Raw genomic sequence first — 24762 nt, 5'->3', positions numbered from 1 at the left:
TGTATATATATATATATATATATATATATATATATATATATATATGTATAACACATTATTATAAGGAACTGGCTCACACAGTTACAGCTGGAAAGCCCCAAGATCTGCAGGACTTGTCAGCAAGTTGGAAAAGAGCTGATGGTGTAGCTCCAGTGCAAATGCCAGCAGGCTTAAGACCCAGAAAGAACTTCTGTTTCAGTTTGAGTTCAAAGGCACGAAAAAGCCAAAGTCCCAGTCCAAAGCGGATTCAGTGTTTTTGTTCCGTTCAGGCCTTCAACAGATTGGGTGAGGTCCACACTCATTAAAAAGAGCAATATGCTTTACTCAGTCTGTCAATTCAAATGTTAATCTCACCCCAAAACACCCCTGCAGGCACGCCCACTTGACTTTTGATCAAATATCTAGGCAAAACCCACTGTCCAGGCAGGTTGACATAAAAGTAGCCATCACAGTACTCTTGAGAATCAATAAAACTATAGTGATAGAGTAGTTCAGAAAAACAGCAAAGTCATTAGCTCTTTTAATTTGACCTACTAAAACTAGATTTGGTCTTTTCTTTTTCTATATTTTTGAAGGTGCTTTAGTCCGTCTGCATAGAACACAGGTGAAACTGAATTTGGACCCAGATTTCCATTTGAATTGAATCCTGTGTGATGTACTACAATAACTTTATGAAGATCTGTCAGATTTATAGTGGGATAAACTATTAGAAAACACACTAAAAAAAAAGGTTAAGTGTACCTTCCCTAAGTATTGAGAGATAGTCTAGTACAGTGTTAAAGAATGCAAGCTAGAGTTATACTGCCTGAGTTCAAGCCTCAGCTCTACCTCTTACTTGCTGTGTGACTTTGGGCAGTCAGTTAACCACTCTATGCTACATTCCTTTATCTGTGAAATAGGAGTAATAAAACATAGCTGTTATCATAAAGCAATGAAAGAGCTATCAGTACATAGCAAATTCTGTGTAAGTTTTTGCTAATTTTTTTTTTTTTTGATTCTTACACTGACGTGTTCTTTTTCCAAAGTACTTAACTGCTTATTGGAGATTGCATATGGGGGTAAAATTATGGCAGAATGTGAAGGACAGTAATAAAGAACACTTTACTGTCTATCCCTCCATTTAAATGTGAGCTCATGGAGGAGTGACTTGTCTGGCTTTATTATTGCAAATACAGTAATATGCAACATAGAGTTCATGCTTAGCATTTATAGAACTAATTCTTTTTCACGTTGTAAATACATATACTACACATATATGTATCCGTGTGTGTGTGTGTGAAAGACAGCATCTACTGAGATAGCCACCATGATGCGTATGGCAGATTCAGTGGTGAATAAGTGTATACTTCTGTGGAATTTACAGTTCTGTGGGACAGATGTTAAACACATATCCACATACATTAATAAGATGTACTGTCATCAAATTTATAGTGTGATAAAGGAAACAGATTCTAGGCTTGAATTTATTAATATGTTAATTATATCAACACTGATTATGTTATAAAAACACCATGAAATCTAATATTAAGTGGAAGTCTATATTTTTAATATATGATACTAAGCATAATGTGACAAATTTCCATTTTTTATAACTAGATTTCAATTGAATTTTATTTTTTAATTAAAAATGTTCATGGCATTTATCACGTTCTGAAATTACCTTGTTTGTTTATTCATTTACTATCTCTTCAAACCAGTTAGAATATAAGCACCAGGAAGGCCTACCAACATTAGCTTAAAGTTGCGAAATGCCAATCTCTACTATTCAAATTATGGCCACTCAAGTTTTTCTTGGAACTGAAAACCTCTGTTGACTTAATAAGTAGAAAACAGACTAAAATAAAACATAACAAACATTAATTCCCTGTTTGAGGAAATGTTACAGTATAACTTGTTTAATAGAAAATTTGATGAATATTATTTGCTAAATTCAGGAGTGATATCCAAAAACAGGAAAGAAAAAATTCATAATTGGACTATTCATGTGTCATATATGTAATTTTTAAAATAAAATACTCAGTGTTAAAATAGCACAAACCGATTGAAATATTAAAATATGGTCATGGTGGGGGTGCCTGGGTGCTCAGTCGGTTAAGCGTGTGACTTCGGGTCAGGTCATGATTTCATGGTTCGTGGGTTCAAGCCCCATGTCAGGTTCTGTACTGACAGCTCAGAGCCTGGAGCCTGTTTCAGGTTCTGTGTCTCCCTCTCTTTCTATGCCCCTCCCCAACTTGTACTCTTTCTCTCTCAAAAATAAATAAACATTAAAAAATATTTTAAAAAATATGGTCGTGGTGAAGTTTAAAAAGAATGATAAGCAGTATAATTCCAAAGGCCTTTCGTATACATAATTTGAACCTTATAATATTCTGACATTCAACAAAGTAGATTTCAGAGAAAAATAAAAGTACAGGGTTTTCTCTGTTCTCCTTCCCTCCTCTAACAATCCTGTTATATCAGGTGCAGAATGAGTGCTCAATAAATAGGGGGAAATTATTATAATGGTAATAATATGATGATGAGGTAGACATTCTATTTGGAAGCATTATATGGACATAATTTTTGGAATGCCAAGGAAAGAGCACATAAGGAGATTGGAGGTGATGAACTGGTTCACTCAGTGAGTACTTATTATTAAAATCTAGATCACTCATGGCTCCCTTTGTGCCCATCCCCTTTCTCTTCCACTTTTATAGTCCAGGCTAAAATTGAGAAGAATGATTCTAATCATTATAGAATTCATGTGGTGATACCCTAAAGTTAGTAGGTTCTTATTATTTTTATGGCTAGTCATCTCTTTTGGAAGCCATCTGATGAGGACTCTGGCTCCAAATTTCACCACCTCTCCAATTTATGAGCCTCCATTTCCCAAAATGTAAAGTAAGCAGCCGTCCCTCAGAGAGTAGTGGAGAACATGGAACAGGGAAATGTGGATAAAGTCTCTAGCCCAACCCAATACATAACAATAATCACCTCCAAGCCTTCCCCACTCCCATAGTGCAGTTGTAATCAAGCTGCAGGCGTGTTCAGCAATGCGGTCCAATACTGCGGTAATGAACCAGATTGCTCGGATGACTGGCATTCTCCCCACCAAATGCAAGATCGATTGATTCAATATAAATCTATGCAGTAACCCATTCTTGTAATAGAGAGTTCTCATTAAGAAAATGGATTAATTGGCTTACTGATATTTTAGCGAGAGCCAGATTTGAATAAGTGGACTCGGTAGTACTGAGAAAAGCAAATTCAACACTAATAAAGGGAGAAATGTGCCTGTTTGGGCTGAAGTCTCAGCCACAGGCTCAAATTGAGGATTTGGGTTTAAGATTTGTCAATGTGAGTGGACATTAATGTCTGACAGATGAAAACACTCTAATTTTTACCCCTGGCAGCTCACTTTCTCTCTAAGATACCCATCCCAGCTGGAGGCTGCATGTGCGTCTCCTCCCCTGGAAGATTTCTGCCAGAGATTCCGAACCACTAGTCACGGAATGTGTGTCTGATATAGAATATGCTTTGCACTTGTTTCCACACACAGCTAATAAGACATATTTGGGACAAACTAAGAGCAAAATATTCACTAGAACCATTCCCAAAGTATCACGGAGCTCATGTGTCATTAGAAAATTCTATCTTAATCTCTCGTCTCCTAGTGAATCGCTGTTCCATCTTTTCAATACTTGGAAAGACTTTATTATGATTAATTTTAAGGAGAAAATATACATATACATACATAAATGTACATACACACATATCATTCATATCAGCATCTTTCTTGTCCTGTTTAAGAGATTTGGGCAGTGCTTTCTCACCTTTTCAGAACCATTAATTTTTCTCTCTCTCTTGGTCATTCCCATTAACTTCCAAGCATGTAACTTCTTCAGTCTTTACAAAAATGAAAAAGAAATACGTCTGTTGACCTACAAGCTACAATACCTCTTCTCTGCTTACCTTCACAGTAAAACACCTTGAAGAACTGCTATATACTCATGATCCCCCAGTTTCACTCTTTCTTTCCTTGCTTGACTCTCTGTAGTCATGTCAAGGGTTTGTAACCTCTCCCATACCTCTGACTGCATCTCCCTCCCTCAGAAGACACCCCACAAACTGCTCTTGATGGCCACAGTGCTAAACCCAAAGGTTGATTCTCTGTCCTTATCTCAATTAACCTGTCAGTAGCATTTCACAGTTGACTACTCTATCCACTCTGTGAAATTTTCTTTCCCCCTTTGGCTTCAATGTCACTAGACTACCTGGTATCTCTTTCTACCTCAAGGGCTAGTGCTCATTGTTTTCTGCTGGTACCCCCATAACCTCAACTTCTAAACTTTGCAATATCTAATAGGTATTTAAATTGTAACACATCCAAAACCAAACTGCCGGTCTTCCCCAGCACTTCACACAATCTTCATCTCGGTACATAGCAAGCAATTCATTCCTCCTACCAAAATCCTTGGAGACATCAGTAACTACCAACTTCTTTTCTATATTGTTGCCAAATAATCAGTAAACCTGTTGGCTTTCCTGTAAAGTGCTAGAATATTTCATATCTAACCACTTTTGACAGTCTCTGCTACTGTTACCCTAGTCTAAACTGCTCTCATTTTGTCATGTATCCTCTGTATTACTGGGATGGTCTCTAATCCGTGCTTATCCCTTCTGCTCTTGCCCTGTAAAGTCTATTGTCAAAGCAGCAGCTAGACAGTTAAATCAGAACATGCCATACCTCTCTTCAGAACTCCTTAATGGCTTTCATTCTCCAAAATTCATTCTCCTCACCATTGCTTATACCACCCTACAGATACTGGCCTTTGTTACCTTTCTGAGCCGATGACTATTCTCTATCTCGCTGACTCTGCTTCAGTAACATTTGCCAACTTGTTCCTTTATGGACATGCCAGGCACATGCATCTCTGGGTCTTGGCATTTGCTGTCCTGGTTTTCTCTTATTGGAACATTTCCCCTCCAGATATCTGCATGACTTTCATAGGTTTCAAGTGGTCACCAAAAGGCTACCTTTTCAGCGAGGACTTCTCCGACTACTCATTTCAAAATCGCTGCCCCAAATTCCCCCCACATACCACCCAAAACAAGGTGGTCCTTCCTATTTCTTCTCGTTCTTAAACACTAATGTCCATCTGAACACGTTATATGTTCTAATTATTTATTTGTTTATGGTCTGTCTTTTTTCCCATTAAAGTTTAAATTTCATGATTACAGGAGTTTTGGTCTGTTTTGGATTCCCAGTGTTTAGAACAATACCTGACACCTAATAGGTACGCAATAAATATTTGTTGAATCAATGAACTGATTTGCCAAATTAAAATCAAAGAGGCTATTGATTTCCTGGCTCAAGTGAAAGTTGATTAATTTATTTAAAAAAAATTTTTTTAACGTTTATTTATTTTTGAGACAGAGAGAGACAGAGCATGAACGGGGGAGGGGCAGAGAGAGAGGGAGACACAGAATCGGAAGCAGGCTCCAGGCTCTGAGCCATCAGCCCAGAGTCCGACGCGGGGCTCGAACTCACGGACCGCGAGATCGTGACCTGAGCTGAAGTCGGACGCTCAACCGACTGCGCCACCCAGGCGCCCCTGATTAATTTATTTAAAACAAACCCAAGAATTTAGCCTTCAACTGGTACCATCTATTTTCCTTTTACGTTATATTTTTGGAGGCAAAATAAGTCAGACATAATCTTTAATTTCTCACATCCACATATATCACAAGGAAGGTGTTGCTACATAAGGAGAAATGAAGAAATCATATTGCTTGGCTCAGAGCTATGATATTTGATGAATATTCTTTTTAAAAAATACATGTAGTTATGCACTTTTCTCATATGTAATCTGACCTTGGAGAAGGCTTTATATAATGTAGAAGGAAGCCACACCACAACACCAGTAGAGAAGTATATATTCTGTCTACATTGAATTACATCAAACACCTTTTTTATCATCAAGCATCGAGAATGATTGAAATTCAAAGCCTACTTATGGTGGCTAAATGGTCTTTAAAGTCCCTTGCGACCCTGTGTGTTTATAATCATTTATCTTCTAATTTCTCAGAAACCTTCTAAACTTGAGTTCTTTTGTTTTTCTCTGGCTTCTTTAAGACAAATTAGCTTGTATAGAAGAGACTAGTCTAGAGATGTCACTTCCATGCCTGCTGGTCAAAAGGAAATGCAATTTCAGTGAGTGTAAACTTCATCACACATGTTAATTAGAGCAATCAGTATCGACACCATAGCTTTAGAGAGTAGACCTCATGAAATAAACACAATGACATTATGCTTTCAGGATGAAATTCTACAAAAGCAAACGAATTGAAATTTCATTGGGAAAATATGAGTCTTGGCAATTCTTCTCTATTAGCCACCATAAGTATGGGTGTGACCCTTGTTAGGATTCTGGAGACTGCCAGTGGCTGAAGTAAATACATGAAAGATAACGATGCTTGCAAAATTGAACTGGAGTCTTAAGTCAGGAGAAAGGCCCAGGTTAAAGACAACGACTGAGTTATTAGACACAGGAAAAGCTTGTGTAGGAAGAACGTTAGCTGTTGGGGTAAGAGAAGAAACTCAGAAGGAGTCAGTGGACATTTAGGAAGATGGCATGGTCATGGAAACCCATGCGAAGGCTTGAGCCAAAGGACACGAACGAGGAATCCAACGGATCAGATCCATGATAGATTATTCATGGCATTTGACAAAAGAGCTTCAGAGTGAAGTTAAGAGATATTTATTTCAGTTAACTCTGATACTGAAAAACAGACTGAAGAGAAAGCAGAGCTTTGGAGTGTGTACCTGTGTGTGCATGCATACATGTGTGCATATCTATATTTGAACATGTTTGTTCAGGGAAGAGTCAATATAATGGGAGAGATTAAAGATGCAAAAGAAAGAGAGGGTATGATTGATGCGGAGAATTAAAGTTGATATAAACAGCAATAAATCGAAGGAAATGGGTGAATAAAATATCATTTATTGTGGATCTACTATATATTTAATACTTTCACATTTATTTCATTAAGTCCTAAAAACACCCTGTAAGGAATTTTCCGTTTGCAGATAAAGAAACGGAAGCTGAGAGAAAGCAAAGAGATTGTCCAAGGATGCAAACTTGGTATTTGATGAAGTTAGAATTCAAATCCAGAGCTGGCTGAATCCTGAGGCCCGAAGTGTAGAGAAAAATGGAAAATTTGGCAAACAAGTGAGGGGAGTTCAGGGAGTTTAACAGGATGTTTAGAGTTGCAGAGTTAGGGTATTAAAACTGGGTTTGTGGACTTGCAGAAGGGTAAAACACTGTAATACCCACTATGGTGCATTTAATGGGATTTTAGAAAGAGGTTGCTAAGTAGCTCCAAAAGCATAACAGAGAAATGAATTTGTAATGCATGCAGTTGAGTGCAGTTATGTGACTTGTTCCAGGTTCTTTAGTTCTAACAGAACATCAATACTGAACAAAGGCCAGAATTCTAAAATGTACTGTAGGCTGGCCTATTAAAAACATATACTGAAGATAGCAGTTGGGATAATTTAGAATTCTCTAAAACTAAACTTAAAAAAATCCTGAATGGAGAGAGAATATGACCAATTATTTTATTTACATCATGGGACCTAGTTAAGGATATTATTGGTTAAGTGAGATCAAACAAGCCCTTAAAGTTGACACTTACCTTCTGCTCCATCATTGAGTAAATACATGCTGAGCACCTCCAGTGCCCCTAACAGTGGGAAGGGAAGGGAGCCCATTACCGATTACCAGCTTCTAGACTTGTAAGAAAGAAGAACTACATTGGCAAAGCAGGGTGTGCAGCTACTTAGACAGAATAAGTATATACTAATATATACTAAATTAAATGAACACTCTACCAGAGAACAAATAGTATATAAAGCACCAAGTGAGCAATACTAAGACTGAGGGAGATAGTCAAGAAGAGTGATGGTCACTGGCCTAAACATAAAGTCTAACTTCTGAGTGACAGGTTCTCCACAGCAGTCAGTCCATCATTGCCTAATACAGGGATTCTCAAAGTGGTTTAACATCTACCTTTCTGCACCTTCATTCCAAACCCTGGACCATTTGAAAAAGTTCAGGGTCATTGTCGGTCAGCCAGACACTAGAGGGCAACAGCCCCCTCCCCCTCACACACACACACACACACACACACACACACACACACACCACACACACACACAAGCCCACTGTCCACAGAGGCAAACAGCAGTGTTAGATTAAGTCAATGAGAGCAAGATGTTATAGGAATCTCATCACAGATGAAAACAATAGAAAGATTCCCAGTGAAGAGTCTGTCTGAAATTGCCAGCTAGAGAAAGTACATGGAAAGCTGATTTTGTAATTCCTAAATTTTAATGAAATGATTTATGATTAAGATCTTATTAACATATACATAAAACTACATAAGTGAACACTGTGGTGGAAGAAAAAAGATAATCAGTCTGAATGCTGTTCCTAAGAGAAATAAACATATGTTCTCCAATTCCATGCCAGCCAATAGAGGAGGATATATCTCCCTGTCCATTTACATAATGATGTCATCATTTTGTTAAGTGTTTTAAACTGATGGAGATGGGTGGGGTGACATATTCAAGATAATATAAGGAAGTACGTGCTTAAAAGAAATTCTAATTTTTGCTGCATACTTTATATTGACTCAGAGACTATGTCTTTATCTGTGGCCAAAGTTTCAGCTTATTTTCAATTTTTCAGGCATTTTTTATTTAAAAGATAACATTTCAGAGGACTGAATTAATTGTCAATATTGCTATTTCTTATTTGAAATAGTCTGGGATCTCCTCTAGAACTTTGTTAAGTAAATCGTGGCTCACTCAATTGTAGATTTAAGCACCAACCCTTATCCTCTTGGTCCATCCACCTTTCATAGTAATTTTCTGAGGAGACGTTGTCAGAAACTGAAAATAGAGTAGTTTATTTGAAAGACCTTACGGATTTTAGAAATATATAGTATTATTATCTATAATAGTACTGAAAACATGAAAAAAAAGTATAGGTATTAATTAGATAACATTATGAAAGCTATCTGTTCACAATAGATTCCACTTATAGATTGTGTATAAATTATTAACTTCTCAAAGGAAAAATGTCATGAAGAAATTAAGAGATGTTATTTGAGCCTTCTCCTTTTTTTTTCTTTTCTCTTATTCTTCAAATAGTTTACATTAAGATATGGAGGGCATTTTGTTTGTGAATGCTTGCCAATGGTTCTTTTTTTTCCCTGTGTTTTAAAAAATCACAATTGGCTTTTTCCTTCTACCCATTTTATTCAAACATATCATGTTGTAATTCTCTGTGAAATCCTAAAATTAAGAGTGTTTCACTGATGGGCGATGAGGAAGAATTGAACATATCAGTCAGTTAGTTGGGGGCAAAATATGTTTGAAATTAAAAATATGTATTTCTTGTGCACAGAAGTATGGTTCATTGGATTGTAAACCTCAAACCTGAATGAATATCAACTTCTTTCAACCATTCTGAAACAATAGTTAATGGAAAGTGGTTTTTTTTAAAGGAAAGTTTGAACATGTATGTGACAATCTAGATTTATCAGTGTGATTATAACATTAAAGCTATGTAAATATTGTTAATGAAACAATAAAGTACTGTAGCAGCCTAATGAGCTTGTATATTTTTTTCTCTATCAGGTTCAGATATACTCTTGAGAGACTTAGTTACCATAATTTCAATATAAAATTTCAACATGTGTTTCTCTGGCTTTCATTAAGGAGATAAGATATTTGGATTTATTTTAAATAAAATTGATGATTAGAAGAATAGTCAGAAAAGTAAATCAATAGGAAACACACTTTTTGATGTGTGTCACAACCTAACAGATATATTCCCATTTTCTTTACCACACATTTGCAAAAAGGTCTTTGGTAGCTTGAAAAATTATTGTACCTAATTATCCATAACCATAATATACCTTTATAAAACTGCTGTCCCTTGCAACAGTTATAGTCACTTCCTTACTGACATCAGAACACTCACAAAGTAACTGATGTAACCTGTTTATAATGGCAATGTCCACTATGGACATTCTGACAAAATGTAATAGCTCACGAAGAAACAAAATATATAACATCATTTAATAAGTTTTATAGCATAATTATCAAGTATAACTGCAAAATTAGAATGCAGCCATTATAAAAGAGTGAAGAGTCACCTACAGGCAGTGATTATTATCTATGTTATCCATACTAATCTATGAACAGAATCTCTCCATTACAAATGAGTACCTCTCATGTTTTGAGAATGTTATCTAATTAACACCTATACTTCTTTCATGTTTTCAGTACTACTATGGATAATAAAACCATAATGCCATCAACTTGAATCAGTGCTATTACTGCAAGAGCAGAGATCAAATATCCATGTGATGTGAGAGAAAAAGAAAATTATTTCCCATATCCATCACAATCCTACCTTTGAACTTAACATTCCTATCTACTGCCATTATTATCTAGTATCATGTTATTTATGGGGCACATGCAGTTTGCATGAAGCTGCATCTGTTAAAAGGGGAGTCTTCACTGGAGAACGAGAAGTGGAAGCCTTACTCTTTGAAAAAAAAATCAGAGCTTATGTTAGAAAGTAACCCTGGATGCTAAAGACTTTCACAGGCTTTCTTTTTTCCTTTCCTTTCCTTTTCTCTTTTCTTTTCTTTTCTTTTCTTTTCTTTTCTTTTCTTTTTCCTTTCCTTTCCTTTCCTTTCCTTTTCTTCTTTTCTTTTCTTCTTTTTTAGAGAGAGAGAGAGAGTGAGTGCATGCACAAGCATGAGCAGGGGAGGGGTAGAGAGGGAGAGAGAGTATCTTAAGCAGGCTTCACGCCCAGCACAGAGCCTTATGTGGGACTCAATCTCATGACTGTGAGATCATGACCTGAGCTGAAATCAAGAGTCGGATGCTTAACTGACTAAGCCACCCAGGCGCCCCTTCCACAGGAAATTTTAACTTAAGTCCACCAGAGGTTAAAAATTTGAGAATAAGGTTGTAGAGAATTGAGACAGGCAACCAAGATGGACTGCACAACAGTACTGTAGGCAATGACGCAAAGCTGAATTGATTCATTAGCTTACCTGAGACAGATACCATACCATTGGTCAATGGCTATATAGAGTGGATAATTACTAAAGTGAATGCACTCATCAGATATGTGAGAATCACTATCTAAAATCTTTTCAGGAATAAAAATAATTCTTATTCACGATTTGAAGGACATAGAATAATAATAAGTACTTTTAAAAATTTTGTTACAAACCCTTATTTATGTATTTATTTATTTTTGTTTCTGTATTTATTTTAAATAAAAGCAAAAGATATCCTATTGTAATTCATTGTGAATGATATCCATGCTATTCTGGTAACTACTTTGTTATTTCTTAAAAGTGGGGAAAAAGTTAGATTGGTTGTCATTTGACTCTCTGGAATCCACAAATATGATTAGTTTATGGAAGTCCAGTATTACATTGACTTAACCTAATAATCAGAATGAATGGTAAAATGACCAGAAGCTACTCATTGTATTTCAATGTTCTTTATTAACTGTTCATTGGCAATAAAATTATTTATTTTATGAGAGTCAAAAGACAAATTTTGACATATTCGCCAATTATTTTCTTATGTTTTCCAAAGAGCCATCAGAAGCATAATTCACTTTCACAAGCTAAATGTACATAACATTTCTCTTGTTACAAGAGAAAATAATTGCTCTTCTAAAGCTGATTATGAAAACACGAAATGTGTTCTATGTATTAAGGTAGTATCCCCTCCTTCAAAATCTTCCCTTGGTGGTATTCTTGCTAAAATCTAGACTAATATGCTTCTGAAATTTCAGGCTTTAACCTACATAATTAGGATGAGGGACTTAACAGCATGAGAAAAGGAAGCCCCTGTGAGAAACACATTTAAGTAACATGAATTAACTTTTTATTAAGTAGACTTTTTGAATGATTTTAAAAATGTATTCTTTTAACCTATCAATTATTCATCTAATTTCATGTGCCTAACAGTGTCTTACTTAGACTCCTGAATGAAAGAATAAATGTAATAGGGTTTCATTTCCTTCTCACCATCTCCCCTCCAATATGGAACAGGCTGTATAGAAACCAGAAAGACAAGCTTTTTAAAAGCTTTCTAGGGGAGGGAGCGTGGAGTCAGAGCTGGTTTATGGCGATGCTAAAACAAGCTGATCTATCTTGCAAAATGCTTTTTCAGGACCAAAAGACACTACAAACTAGCTGAGAAGCAGCATCATTCCCGAAAGAGTAATGTGCATACAGGCACGCACACACACACACACACGCGCGCGTGCAAACACACTTATTTTATAAAAAGCGTCCTAGAGATAAAATGGAAAAAAAAAACTTACTGAGAAGTCTTCAAAGATTTTCTTGAGTTCTTTGTGACCATGCCTTTCAGCGATATGTGCTGGATCTGAACCCTCCAAATTTTTCACCTTAGATGCCCAGGTTGCTCCTGAACATTGAAGCAAATGGATAGCTAAGTTCTTTAAACCAAATTTTGCTGCACAGTGGAGAAGGGTTGGAAGTTCCTTGAGATGAGTATCTGTAAGGATGAGAGGTAATAGGATTAATATGTTTTTATCATACCTGGAACCCATAAGAAAAAGTTGAACACAATCTACTCCTAAAAGTAGTTCTCACAAAGCAGAACAGATTTTTGTGTGATTTTTCATCGGTGGTTTTAACAATGTAGCATCTCTTCCTTTCTATTTCTCATCTTACAATGAATATAAACTAATATTCTCATTAGTATTAATGCCTCACTCTTACTTGTGGGATAATTTTAATTTGGAAAGACACACCAACCTCTTAAATACAAAACAAAACAAAAATATCACATTGTAATAACTCCTTTTGAAGATACTTTGACATGAGGCAAATACTAAATAACAATATTAAATAGGTTCCTTTTTGTATTTTCTGCTGTCACGCCTGGTTTGCTTCCTTCTGAAGTTGAAATGGACACATAATTCCTGGAGGGGTTATATTAGATTCTTTCAAAAAGGAACTGCAACAGAAAATACAGGCGAGCACTTTTATGAACATCTTCAGTACGGAAATTTCCATCAGGATTTTACAGCTTTTGTATCAATGTTTTGGAGTTTGAATTTCATAATTAGTTATTAGCTATCAATTAGAAGTATTAATTATGCATCACTATAAAATGGTGAATGTAAACAGCTACCTCAGTGACAAAACACACACAGATGAGTGATGGTTTGTTATTAGTCTTTATTTTCACAACTAGCTAGAAAAAATGTGGTATAGAAACTACACATCAGCTTGCTTTAATAGCTGTGGCATTATCAGAAGCAAGCAGTGTGAAGACGTATGGCAACAGAAAGAAAGGTGTCAAAGCAAAAGTCAATTCTCTTCCATAGTGTTTTGGAAAACTGAATCTGGCCTCATTTTCCTCTTTGCTATATTGTAGGCTAAAGGGAAACAAAAGGAAAAGAGAGCAGAATTAGACTTTGAGTTTTCAATTCACCTGAGTGTCTTGGGGCACAGTAAATTAGTTTGTTGGTTTGCATGTTTTAACAGAAGACAAAACAAAAGAAAAACTTCCAGGATACATTAAGAACTTACTGTAAGGCAATATTTTACCCTTCAAAATGTGTTAGAACTAAACGGCTATATGTAAATCTGTGGTTATATTTCAATGATAAGTGCACTGGTCCCTTCTTATATTGTGTGCAGTGGGTCAAAATTTATCAAATATTTTATGAAGATGAGCTTGTGAAAGCTGAAACTGTCTAAGGTAGGTACCATTTTCAAAATGAAAAATTATGTATTTTCTTAAAAAGGTATTAAGGTAGAATTTTTTATTTATTTTCATTAAAGGTCATTATAAAATATAATTTTCTGCTGTAATTAAACCAGGGCAAAATTAGGAAGAAAAATATTCACATGATAACATGAGATTTTTACATGCCCTGGGTCATCTCTCTCACTGCCACACCATACAATGAACAAAAAACATCATCACCTCCCAATCAATGCTTTACGCATTATTCCTGCACATTGCTATTCTGGTGAACTTTTACATCACTGTCAATACAGCTTAAAATGTTATTTTCATTAAATAAATGTTTAATCATTATAGGAATACAGTCACCTTTTCATGTCACCTACCTCCTGTCAGTGAATTCCTCAAGTTTAAGATAATATAATATTAAAAACAACAAACTTCATTAAGAATCTCTCTTGTGCATGAAAAAGAGTAACAAGTATTGTAACAAGCAGTCATGGTTTTCCAGGGTACCTTTCCTAACAGCTGTGCTGAACCATGTTTTCTGATACACAAATTAAGATTATAGTGATCATGCTAAAGATACTAGAGGTCTGAAGGTTGGCTTCTTTATTTTCCGTTTCTCTACTTCATTTTTAGTGGTAGCTTAAAATCCATTAATCTACTAGAAGGCTTTTTGAAGTTACAGACATGACAGAGCCTTAGACGGTATCTTTCCAGTTTCCTACCCAGTAATAGAATTGTATTCCCAGAGGCCATAAGAGATGATCTGGGTACTGCTTGCATACCACTAATGACAGAGTGCTCTTTACTTCCCAAGGCAGCCTGTGTTTTGGTTAGACAACACTGATTAGTGGATAATTACGACTTCTGTTGGGGTGAAATGTATTTCCTCTAAATTCTCATATATTCTAATCCTTTGGGCAATATAGAACACGATAGCTACAAAGGCACAGGTATTTACTACGTGAACTTCAACAAGCTACTAATTATCTGAGCCTAGCCTTCTCTTCCAAGTCATAGAGATATTGAGATAATTAAGTGACTTAACAGAAAAAGTGCCCAGGAAAGTGGCTGAAACATAGTAGGCATTCAATAAATATTAGTTTCCTCCCTTTATCTCTACTGCATCAAATAGTTTAAGGCATCCTTGTCCTAATTTATCTTTGTTCCAACATTAAAATCTCTGATTCTTTCCATTATTCCCAAGTACTAACCATCCTGAGAGCTTGACTCCAGAATAGTTGGTCCTTTACAAAACGATGAATCAGTTTTAAACCTGCTTAAACAATCATTTACAGCAATATTTTTCATTATCTTGGATCGGGTTATTTTGCCTGCTTATTTTCACTGAGTAGGAAATGCTCAGCCTGCTAATATACATGGTCAATAACTAAAAATTTCTAATTTAAGTTTTTTTTTTTAATTAAAGCATGACAGAGTTAACCTTTCACAGAATTTGAAATGATGCAGAGGAGCTATGTTAGTTATTTTAATGTTAATTAAATCATGATCTTTAGCTTATTTTTGTAGAACATCAAATTAAATATACTCAGTATGTGCATATATTATATTTATATATATGTGAATAAAGGTATTCATGTCAATAAAGGTACCATTATGCTAAGAATTAGTTCCGGCTTTTAGGTATACTTTTTATAAAATCATACTTTTTCTATCTTCACCTTGCTTTGATTATTACGGGAATTTAAGACATGAATGGATTCCTCTGTATCTGAAATAGGCCTGTCCGTAATCACATAATCACTAATGTTTTTGTGTAAAGATATTTATGTTCATAGAGTTTATTTTTTTAAGTATAATTTAAATTTGCACTGATGAGTTTGATGAATTTTGACAGTTCTATACACCATGTAACCACAGCCGAAAATAAGCTAAAGAAAGCTTCTATTACCACAGAAAATCCTCTCATGTTCCCTTCTAGTCAATTCTCCACTTCAGAAGCAACTACCTGCTAATTTTTATCAACATAGGTAAGTTTTATTTCTTCTTGGATTTCATAGAAGTGGAGTCATAGCTACTTGTGTACTGCATTGCATTCTGCCTCTATTTCTGATGAGAAGTCAGATATCATTTTTGTAATTGTTTTCCTGTACGGAATGTGCTTTCTCCAGCACAAACTCCCCACCCTCGCCCCCTTCCTCCTTCAACTACTTTTAAGATTTTATCTTTATTTTTGATTTTCAGCTGTTTAACTATGGTGTGTAGGTATGACATTTTTGTATTCATTCTTTTAAAATTATTAAAAAATTTTTTTTAAATCCTTATTTATTTTTGAGAGAGAGAGAGAGAGCGAGAGCAAGCGGGGGGTAACAGAGAGAGAAGGAAACAGGATCTGAAGCAGGCTCCAGGCTCTGAGCTGTTAGCACAGAACCCGATGCAGGGCTTTAACTCAAAATCCGCGAGTTTGTGACCTGAGGCAAGTCGGACGCTCAACTGACTGAGCCACCCAGGCGCCCCTAAAACAATTTTTTTAAATGTTTATTTTTTGAGAGAGAGACAGAGAGACAGAGAGAGAGAGAGAGAGAGAGAGCATGAGTCAGGGAGGGCAGATAGAGAGGGAGACACAGAATCCAAAGCAGGCTCCAGGCTCCGAGCTGCCAGCACAGAGACCGACGCAGAGCATGAATCCATGAACCCTGAGATCATGACCTGAGTCGACGCTGGACACTTAACTGACTGAACCTCTCAGATGCCCCAACATTTTTGTATTTATTCTGCTCATGGGGTGACAGGGCTTACTGAATCTGTGGACTGATGTCATTCATCAATTTTGGGTCATTCTTGACAATTATTCCTTCAAATACTTTGTTGCCCCATTCTCTGTCACCGTTACTAAAGAAATACAATTATACATGTATTAGATTATCTAATATTATCCTATATAGTCTGGATCAGAATCAAGTCAAATTAATGTATAGATGAACTGAGCTAGTTCTTTTTTTATGGCTTTATTTTGAATCTGGAGTTTTCATCTCTTTTTCAGTTTGAATAATTTACTTTGTCTTCAAATTTACTGATTCACTTTGTTGTTTCTATAATGAAGCCCATCTAATTTTTAAATTTTTTCAGATATTTTCTATCTCTAGGATTTCCTTTTTTATTATAATTTCCATTTCTCTGATAAAATTGTTCTCATTTTACTCATGTTGCCTGACTTTGACAATACATTCTGTAACATATTTATCATAGTTACTTTAATGTTCCATCTGATAATTTCAACAACTGAAACACTTCTGTCTGCATCTAATCATTGTCTCTTTTCTTGACCAAGGGTCACCTTTTATTCCTTCTTCATATTTCTTGTAATATTTTATTGTATGCTGAGCATTGTATTAAAGAACCAAAGTAAATATCTATCCCCAGAATAAGGCACACTATTTCTTCAATCAGACAACTGACTCAAATTTATCTGTAGATGAGCTGAGCTTGGCCAATTTTGTGTCTTTACCTAGCTTCAATTACCAACTGGCCTCAAATATTTTGAGGGCAGGATCATAACTTTCTTCAGAACAGCTTGGGATCTGAGCCCTGGTGAGAATCTAGAAATCTCAGTTGCTGTACAGACTGGCTATCAGCTTTTGGGTCACTATATAATTCTCTCTTCTCTCCAGTTATACCTCCAGACTTCTTCACATCAGAGTACCTTGGATTTTATGGGACCTCTGTAGTACACTCAGTTAAGGAAGACTCCTTACCATCCCAATAGGTTGGAGGGATTTCTTCCAGCTTTTATGCCTCTCTGTATTTAGAACTTTCTTTCCATACGGTAAGAGCTTTGGTGGGATTTGTCTCAGCAAACCTGCCTCCCTTTCACTCTTCAGCAGCCACTAAGCAGGTCTTCAGGGAAGACTCAGACATGTTTTCCAAGGACTTCTCTCAGTTTTTCTGCCCTCCAACTATTGGTATACTAGCTCTGTGCAGTTACAACAGCCTACAAAAGAGAGATAGTGGGTGATGCAGACCCACCCTGTAATTGGGGCTCTTTCGGATTTTTGTCCATCACACTAGCCTAAATATAGCCATTAAAAGTATGCTAAATGTTCAGCTGCTTTCTCTTTATTCCTCATCAATACTTCTTTTTTTTTTTTTTTTTACAAAATATAATTTATTGTCAAATTGGTTTCCATACAACACCCAGTGCTCATCTCAACAAGTGCCCTCCTCCATGCCCATCACCCACTTTCCCCTCTCCCCCACCCCCCACCAACCCTCAGTTTGTTCTCAGTCCTTAAGAGTCTCTTATGGAGTTCTTATTGCTCTGTAAGGAACGAAGGAAGTCATAAATTTCTTCTTTCTTGTGAAAGCCTTGTCTCTTTCTGGAATTTAGTTCATTTAGATTTCTTTTGTCATTCACTTTCTGCTGAACTGATTTTGAAAATCATCTTGCTTGTTGTTGTTACAACGGAAGCAAAAGACTCTTGTTATGTTGCACATGGTAATGAGAAACAGAAGTCTTATTAATCTTAGCTCATACACCATTTAGCAATTTTCTTAAACTTACAGTATTTATTTTATAAACAGTTTATAATCTTACTTATTGGATTAAAATAATAGATTCCTTAAGAATATATAAAAGGCTTTTTAAAGTTTGCTTAATCTGCAGTGTACCTCTGCTTCATTTCACGGAAATTTTCATTGAATTAATCAAGATTCATTGCGTCTGTTTTTATTATCAGGTGTAAATAAGAAGCCACAATTCACACTAAAGAGTGGTCAATTTGATTTTGACTTTTTTTTTTTTTTTTGGACAAAATAAATTTTCAGGTTTCAGTTGTTTCAACCAATGTCTGTTGAATGGTAATTTCAGAAGAGCAGAATTAAATGGTTTGGGGGTATTTTTCAAGGAAAATTCAATTTCACCAGTTTTGCAAATAAAAATTAATAGGTGAGTTGGCACACAGTAAAGAAATTGAGTCATATATTTATTTGTGTTGAGCCATTTCTAACAGTTCAAGATAATCCCTATAAAAGATGATGGCCAATAATTAGATTAAAGTAATCAAACCAAAGCTTTCAAAAGATTAACTTAGCTCACCAGAATAATAGAATGGGAATATATACCCAAGGTTAGAATATAAGCTTTAAAAATTTAAAAGATGACTACGCAAACTGGAAGCTCATGACCATGTAATCCATTTGTTCTCATAAATCACTATCTGGAATCATAAATATTTATTCACTCAAAGTAGAATGACCAGGTGGCCACCATAGGACAAAACAATGAAACACAAAACAAAGAGAAGATAAAAAGTCAGGAGATCTGCCTTCTAATCCCAGCTCAGCCACAAAATCTATAATGCTTAAGAAAGCTCCTTCATCTTCCTGGACCTTTGTTTCTTCATTTACAAAATTAGAGGACTGGGGACTTCTGATTTTCTTCTGGGTTAGAGGCCATGTCACAGATGGTTTTAGGGTCACTTTCCCTGGATGTTAATCGGATGCCAATTAAAGGAGTAAGGATGACATTTGCGAGAGTTGAAGAAAGGTAATAATTTTCATTCCTCTCATCAGAGGATTTGGAGTCTGATAAAATATTAGTATTTCTATGGGCTGTAAAGTGGAGCATTGCTGCGTGTTGGAATCTGATTGCTCTGTGACAGGAGAAACACCCATGTGACATGTGAGGTGCCATTCTTCACATCCTGTCTTAACAGTAGACATATAATCCTATTTACAATTTCAAGCAACAAAAAATACTGCCAGGGTTATTATATTTCTAAAGCCTTGACAATGTAAATTGAATGCACAAGGGAAATAATGGTCTATCAAATCTCTTTGCTGCAGTTTTGTTATTATCTTTTGAATTACATAAAATAAGAGTGGGAAGTGCATAGATACACATTTTAGTATGAACCTCAATTTTGTATTCACCTCCTTAATTATTCCCATTGCATTCTTGTCACTAAAATAGTCTCTTAAATATTTAAGAGAAAATATTGAAAGCTGTATCCATTTTGCATGTCCCTTGTTAATTGTCTCAAGAAACCTCATGTAAGATCTTCTTCTTTTTCTTCTTCTTTTTTTTTTACAATTTTTTTAGTTAAAATGGTTAAATTCCTAATCGACATTATATTCAACGCAATCCTGGTTTCATCTTAATATATAAAGTTCAAAATAATACCTTTTATTATTATAGACCTTAAAATTCTAAAACTTAATATTTATTTTGAGAGGCAATATTGTGCAGTTAAAGCTTAAACATTGGGGCTTTTGACGAGATCAACCAGGTGCGTTCAGGGTGGTATGGCCGTAGACAAACATTGGGGCTTCTGAACCAGACTGTATGGATCCTAACTCTAGCATTTACTAATGGTGTAATTTGGGCAAGTAACTTGAACTTTCTTTGTCTCAATTTTCTCAACCTTTAAATGAGGATAATAATGTCTATCAATAAGCTATTAAACCTAGGTTCAATGTATTCTTTCATACAAACAGTTATAGTTGATCCTCATTATTTGGGAATTCCATATTTGCAATTTTCCTACTCATAAAAATTTACGTATACTTCCAAATCAAAACTTGTGGCCCTTTTATGGTCATCTGAAGAAATGTACAGAGCTGTGAAAAATCTGAGTCATTCAAAGTGCATGTTGCCAACAGGTCGGACAAGGCAACACCCTGCCTTAATTTAACTCTTATACTTGAAACAAATGTCGTTTTTGTGGTCTATGTAGTGCCACATGTTTCCCATTTTTGTGGGTTTGTTGGTGGTGGTGATGGTGATTCAGCTGTTGAAAGTGCCCCCCCTGGCATAGGACAGAGGTGCTGCCTGGTGATCCTAAGCACAAGAAGGATGTGATGTACTTTATGAAGAAAAAATGTCAGATAGGCTTTGTTCAGGCATGAATTATAATGATATTTTTGTTGAGTTTAATGCTAGTGAATCAAAAATATATATTAAGTGCTGTGTTTTTAAACAGAAACATGCCTAAAATGAGGTTATGTATTGATGGATTGACAGAAATGTGACCACAGGTTTGCAGGAAGCTAACCCTGTATTTCTCCTAGAGCAATGGTTCAGTATTCTCTACTCAGTGACTTTATAGTATGTAACTACTGTGAATAGTGAGAATCAACTATATTTTAACACAATCTAAAGGTCCATTTTCCTTTTTAGAGAGAGAGAGCTCAGAATTTGTTTCCCATCATGGCCAGGCATTTTCAAAAGCATGGCACCTTCTCTTCTCTCTTCCACACAGTTAGGGAGGCTCTGAGTTCAATCCTGTGCACTGCTCCTCAGGGGGAAGCCAGGAAAGGCATGGGGCTAGAGGAGGAAGCTGTGAACATTCTAGCCCATGGTTTCTGAGGCATTCACCTTGGCTGTCTCTGTGTTTAGGGCTTACAAAGTTAAAATCCAAACTGAGCATGGTTAGAGCCCACATTGGCAACCACTCTGGAGGCAGAAAGAACAATTCTAGGGCCTTGACGGTGTATTGTTTATTTTCCTACTTTCCAGGCTTAGGCAAAACAACAGGAAAAACCAGATGAAAGTGAATCCTTATTCTGTTGTTCTCAGATAATATAAATTCCTTTGAGTGATTGTACACCTTTTAAATTTTGGTGAAATCTGTATATTTTGTTGTAACTAAATGCTTAAGACTTGGGAGTTTTGTAAAACTAAAAACAGTTCTGAAAGACTGATGTTCTAGCATGCAGAACATCTGAATGATGAAGTGACAAGAAGCGTGAGAAATGAATGGAGCATGTAACCTTAAATCCAGAAAGAGTTCACTGCTCACTGAATACTCTAATAGATAGAATCCACCATGAAATGAGCCACAGTGGCAATGAGGAGAAAGAGGAAAAGAGGAAGAAGGAAGAAGAAGGGAAGGAAACATGATAGCTAATGAATGGAGCTGAAAAGTAGGAATTTCAGGCACATAGTTTCAGAATGAATGTTAGCAGAGCAGCAGAACATTTAAGTGACAGGTTGATGCAAGATGGTCTGATCCCAGTGAAGGAGTGTCTGGGGATGCACTGTAAAACACCTTATCCAGGGCAGTGGGTCAGGAATGGCCAGGGGAAATAAGGCTACATACAAATAAGTTTGAAGCCATCCATGAGGTGACAATAAACAGTCTGGGAGCTTGGACTCCATGCCTGGAGGTGATGTTGGAAGCAAAAGAAGATGTAGTGTCTTTATTAGCAGTTCTTAGAATGCTACCAATTAAAATTAAATCTCACAACATTTCAATAGGTTTATTATCCATTCCTCACTATCAGACAGTGATAGGTAATAAAAGGAGTGGGGTTGCTCCAAGTTCAACCAATCCAGTCAATCTATGGCTAACCTCTGTTTAAAATGGAAAAAAAAAAATATATATATATATATATACATTTCTTTGAATAAAATAAAATAAGAAATCTCTAGAAACTTTATTTCTATACATGTGTGACTGTATTCTGTTTCTCTGCATTCATCTAAAAATGACTTATTAAAATTACCAACTTTATCTCTGCTGAATTTTGACAGTAAAAAACAAAAAATAAAAAACAAGAACCTAGAAAGAAGCCAGGAAAGAGCCTAGAAAGAGTCAGGAAACCTAGAACAACATAAACGTGGAAACTAGATGGGCTAAGTTGAGATCAGAGAGCTGGCCCCTCTCCAATGAGGCCATGACTTACATGTAGAAAGCTACCCAGTGGCCTTGGTGTGGGTCTTATGTGTAAATTCAAAGGATGTACAGCAGTAAACCAACATATCAGGCAAGGATGCTTGATTTCACTAGTAAGGAATATTCAGCATTTTTGAGGACTTATTATGGTCTTGAGCAACTGGTTTATTCTTTAAATATGTTAAGTAATTTTGACAATAAAAATGAACTAAAGCAAAGAGGAAAATCTGGGCAGTATGGGGGCATTAAAGGGACTGGTTAGGGCTTAGGTACCTTTGGGAACCATCATATATAATATAGGGACAGGATAAAAATGGAATAAAAGAATGTTTAGAGGAGCATCTAAATGTAGGATAGAAAATGAAACATGTTGGAAAAGCCTGTTAGAAGATATTTTCAGGAGCAAGGAGAAATAACTGATGGTCTGAATTAGAGTGGAGGCAGACAGGAATGGACAGGGAAGGCCAGAAATGTCAGACACTTCAAAAGAAAAGTTAATAGGACTTGATGTTTGAGTCTGCTGCTCTGAAAGAAAGAGGTGGATTAAGATAACATTCAGGTTCATGGCTACAAAGTTACAAGGTAACAGAAAGAGAAATTCATCAGGGAAGGTGACAATGATGGCCATGGAGAAGTATAGGTGTGGGTGCTGATGGGGTAGCTACCACAATAAATTATAAAGCAGTAAGTCAAATTAGACATATGTGTCTTTGAGTAGAAAATATTGGTTATAAACTTAGCTCCCAAGTCACCACAGAAAACTTGTCCTGTGGAAGAGAAAATATTCTGAAATAAGGCAAAGTCCTTTTTGCCATAGAAAGTAACATAATCACAGATCTGGGAATTAGGACATGAATTTCTTTAGGAATAATTTAGTTTACTACGCTAAACAGGTGATGTAAATCCAAAAGGCCTGCTCATGAAACAGGAAAGTAGTAATAGCTCTATAACTCAGCATGTCTTAATATTCTAAGCAATGTCTGTTTTGCCTTGATCTGATAAATTCAGAGTATATCTCTTAACTGCACAATCAACACATCTTCAGTTTGCTAACTAGAATAAGATATTTTAGGAGATTTTTTTTACCTAGTAAGTTACAGTTACTTTACAAATCTATTGACCAGCATTCTTCAAACGGATTGCTAGGAATCCCCAAAGGTGTGTAGTAAATTTGTTTAGAGCTGGTGACCTCTAAACAACAGAATGTTGGTAAGTGTGACTGTTATTTGTATGCATCACCTGGCTTGGTTATGGTGCCCAATTGTTTGGTCAAACACTAGTCTAGTTGTAACTATGACAGTATATTACAGATGTGATTAACCTTTAAATCAGTAGACTCTGAGTAAAGCAGATTATCCTCCATCATGTGAGCGGGCCTCATCCAATCAGTCGAAGGCCCTGAGGAAAAATATGGAAGATCCCAAAGAGGAAGAAATTTGGTCTCCAGACTGCCTTTGGACTAAGACTGCAAAATCAACTTGTGCTGGAATTTCCAGCCTCTGGCCTGCCCTGCACATTTCAGAATTGCCAGCTCCACAATCATGTGAGCCAGTTCCTTAAAATAAACTTCCTCCTGTCTCTCTGTCTTTCTGAATACATCCTATTGGTTCTGTTTCTCTGGAGCATCCTAATTTGGTGAGGAAAATGACTGTGGTAGTTTTGATAAACCATCACTTAAAGAAACAAGACATAATAACAGGTTCTTCCTTGACTTCCTATCCTTCTAGAATAATACAATGAGTCTTTACACCTGTAGTGATGCTACAAAGATCTTCTGTAACTATTTGGTAATGGTAGAATCCAGAGAGCAAATGAGTCCCTTTCAGAAGCAAAAGGAAATATTTGGGGGTAGCTTAGTAATAGGGTACTGTTGGGGGTTTCCTCTAGACCTGTCAAGAATTTCAGAGGACAGAAACCCTGGGTTTGAGGACCATTATTACACAACAGCTGCAAAAGTAAGAGGAAGTTCCTTAAATAATGACTTACTAAATTTATAATAATAAAAAAAAAAACTTCCTAGAGTGTGTGTGTGTGTGTGTGTGTGTGTAATTGAGGCTAACCCATGTACACATAGTTCTTAATAAAATGGATGTTACAGAGCCTCTTTCCTGTTACCAGTTACTAATGGACACTATATTTATGTTTTTTTCCCTAACCCTATGATAAACTTATAGATAACTTATTACTTTTGACCCTGAAAACCCTATATTTTTTGTGTTGGCCCACAGAAGATAAACATAGGTGTCTTGGTTATCTGAGCACAGACAATTCAAGAAGTATATTCAGAAAGCTCATATGCCATTTTTTTTT

General features: G+C 36.0%; 1 protein-coding gene across 4 annotated transcripts in view; it reads right to left on the bottom strand.

Moving 5' to 3' along the window:
* Nucleotides 1-24762, bottom strand: part of BANK1 (B cell scaffold protein with ankyrin repeats 1) — a 319777-nt gene that overhangs the window by 158043 nt on the left and 136972 nt on the right. For all 4 annotated transcript variants that reach the window (XM_049632137.1, XM_049632139.1, XM_049632136.1 and 1 more), the window contains exon 7: nucleotides 12411-12607. In XM_049632137.1, the coding sequence (XP_049488094.1) occupies nucleotides 12411-12607 (197 nt within the window). The remainder of the gene's footprint in view (nucleotides 1-12410; nucleotides 12608-24762) is intronic.

The sequence above is a fragment of the Panthera uncia genome, chromosome B1, assembly GCF_023721935.1.
Source record: "Panthera uncia isolate 11264 chromosome B1, Puncia_PCG_1.0, whole genome shotgun sequence".
Lineage (NCBI taxonomy): Eukaryota > Metazoa > Chordata > Mammalia > Carnivora > Felidae > Panthera > Panthera uncia.
This window is presented reverse-complemented; position numbering and strand designations above follow the sequence as displayed.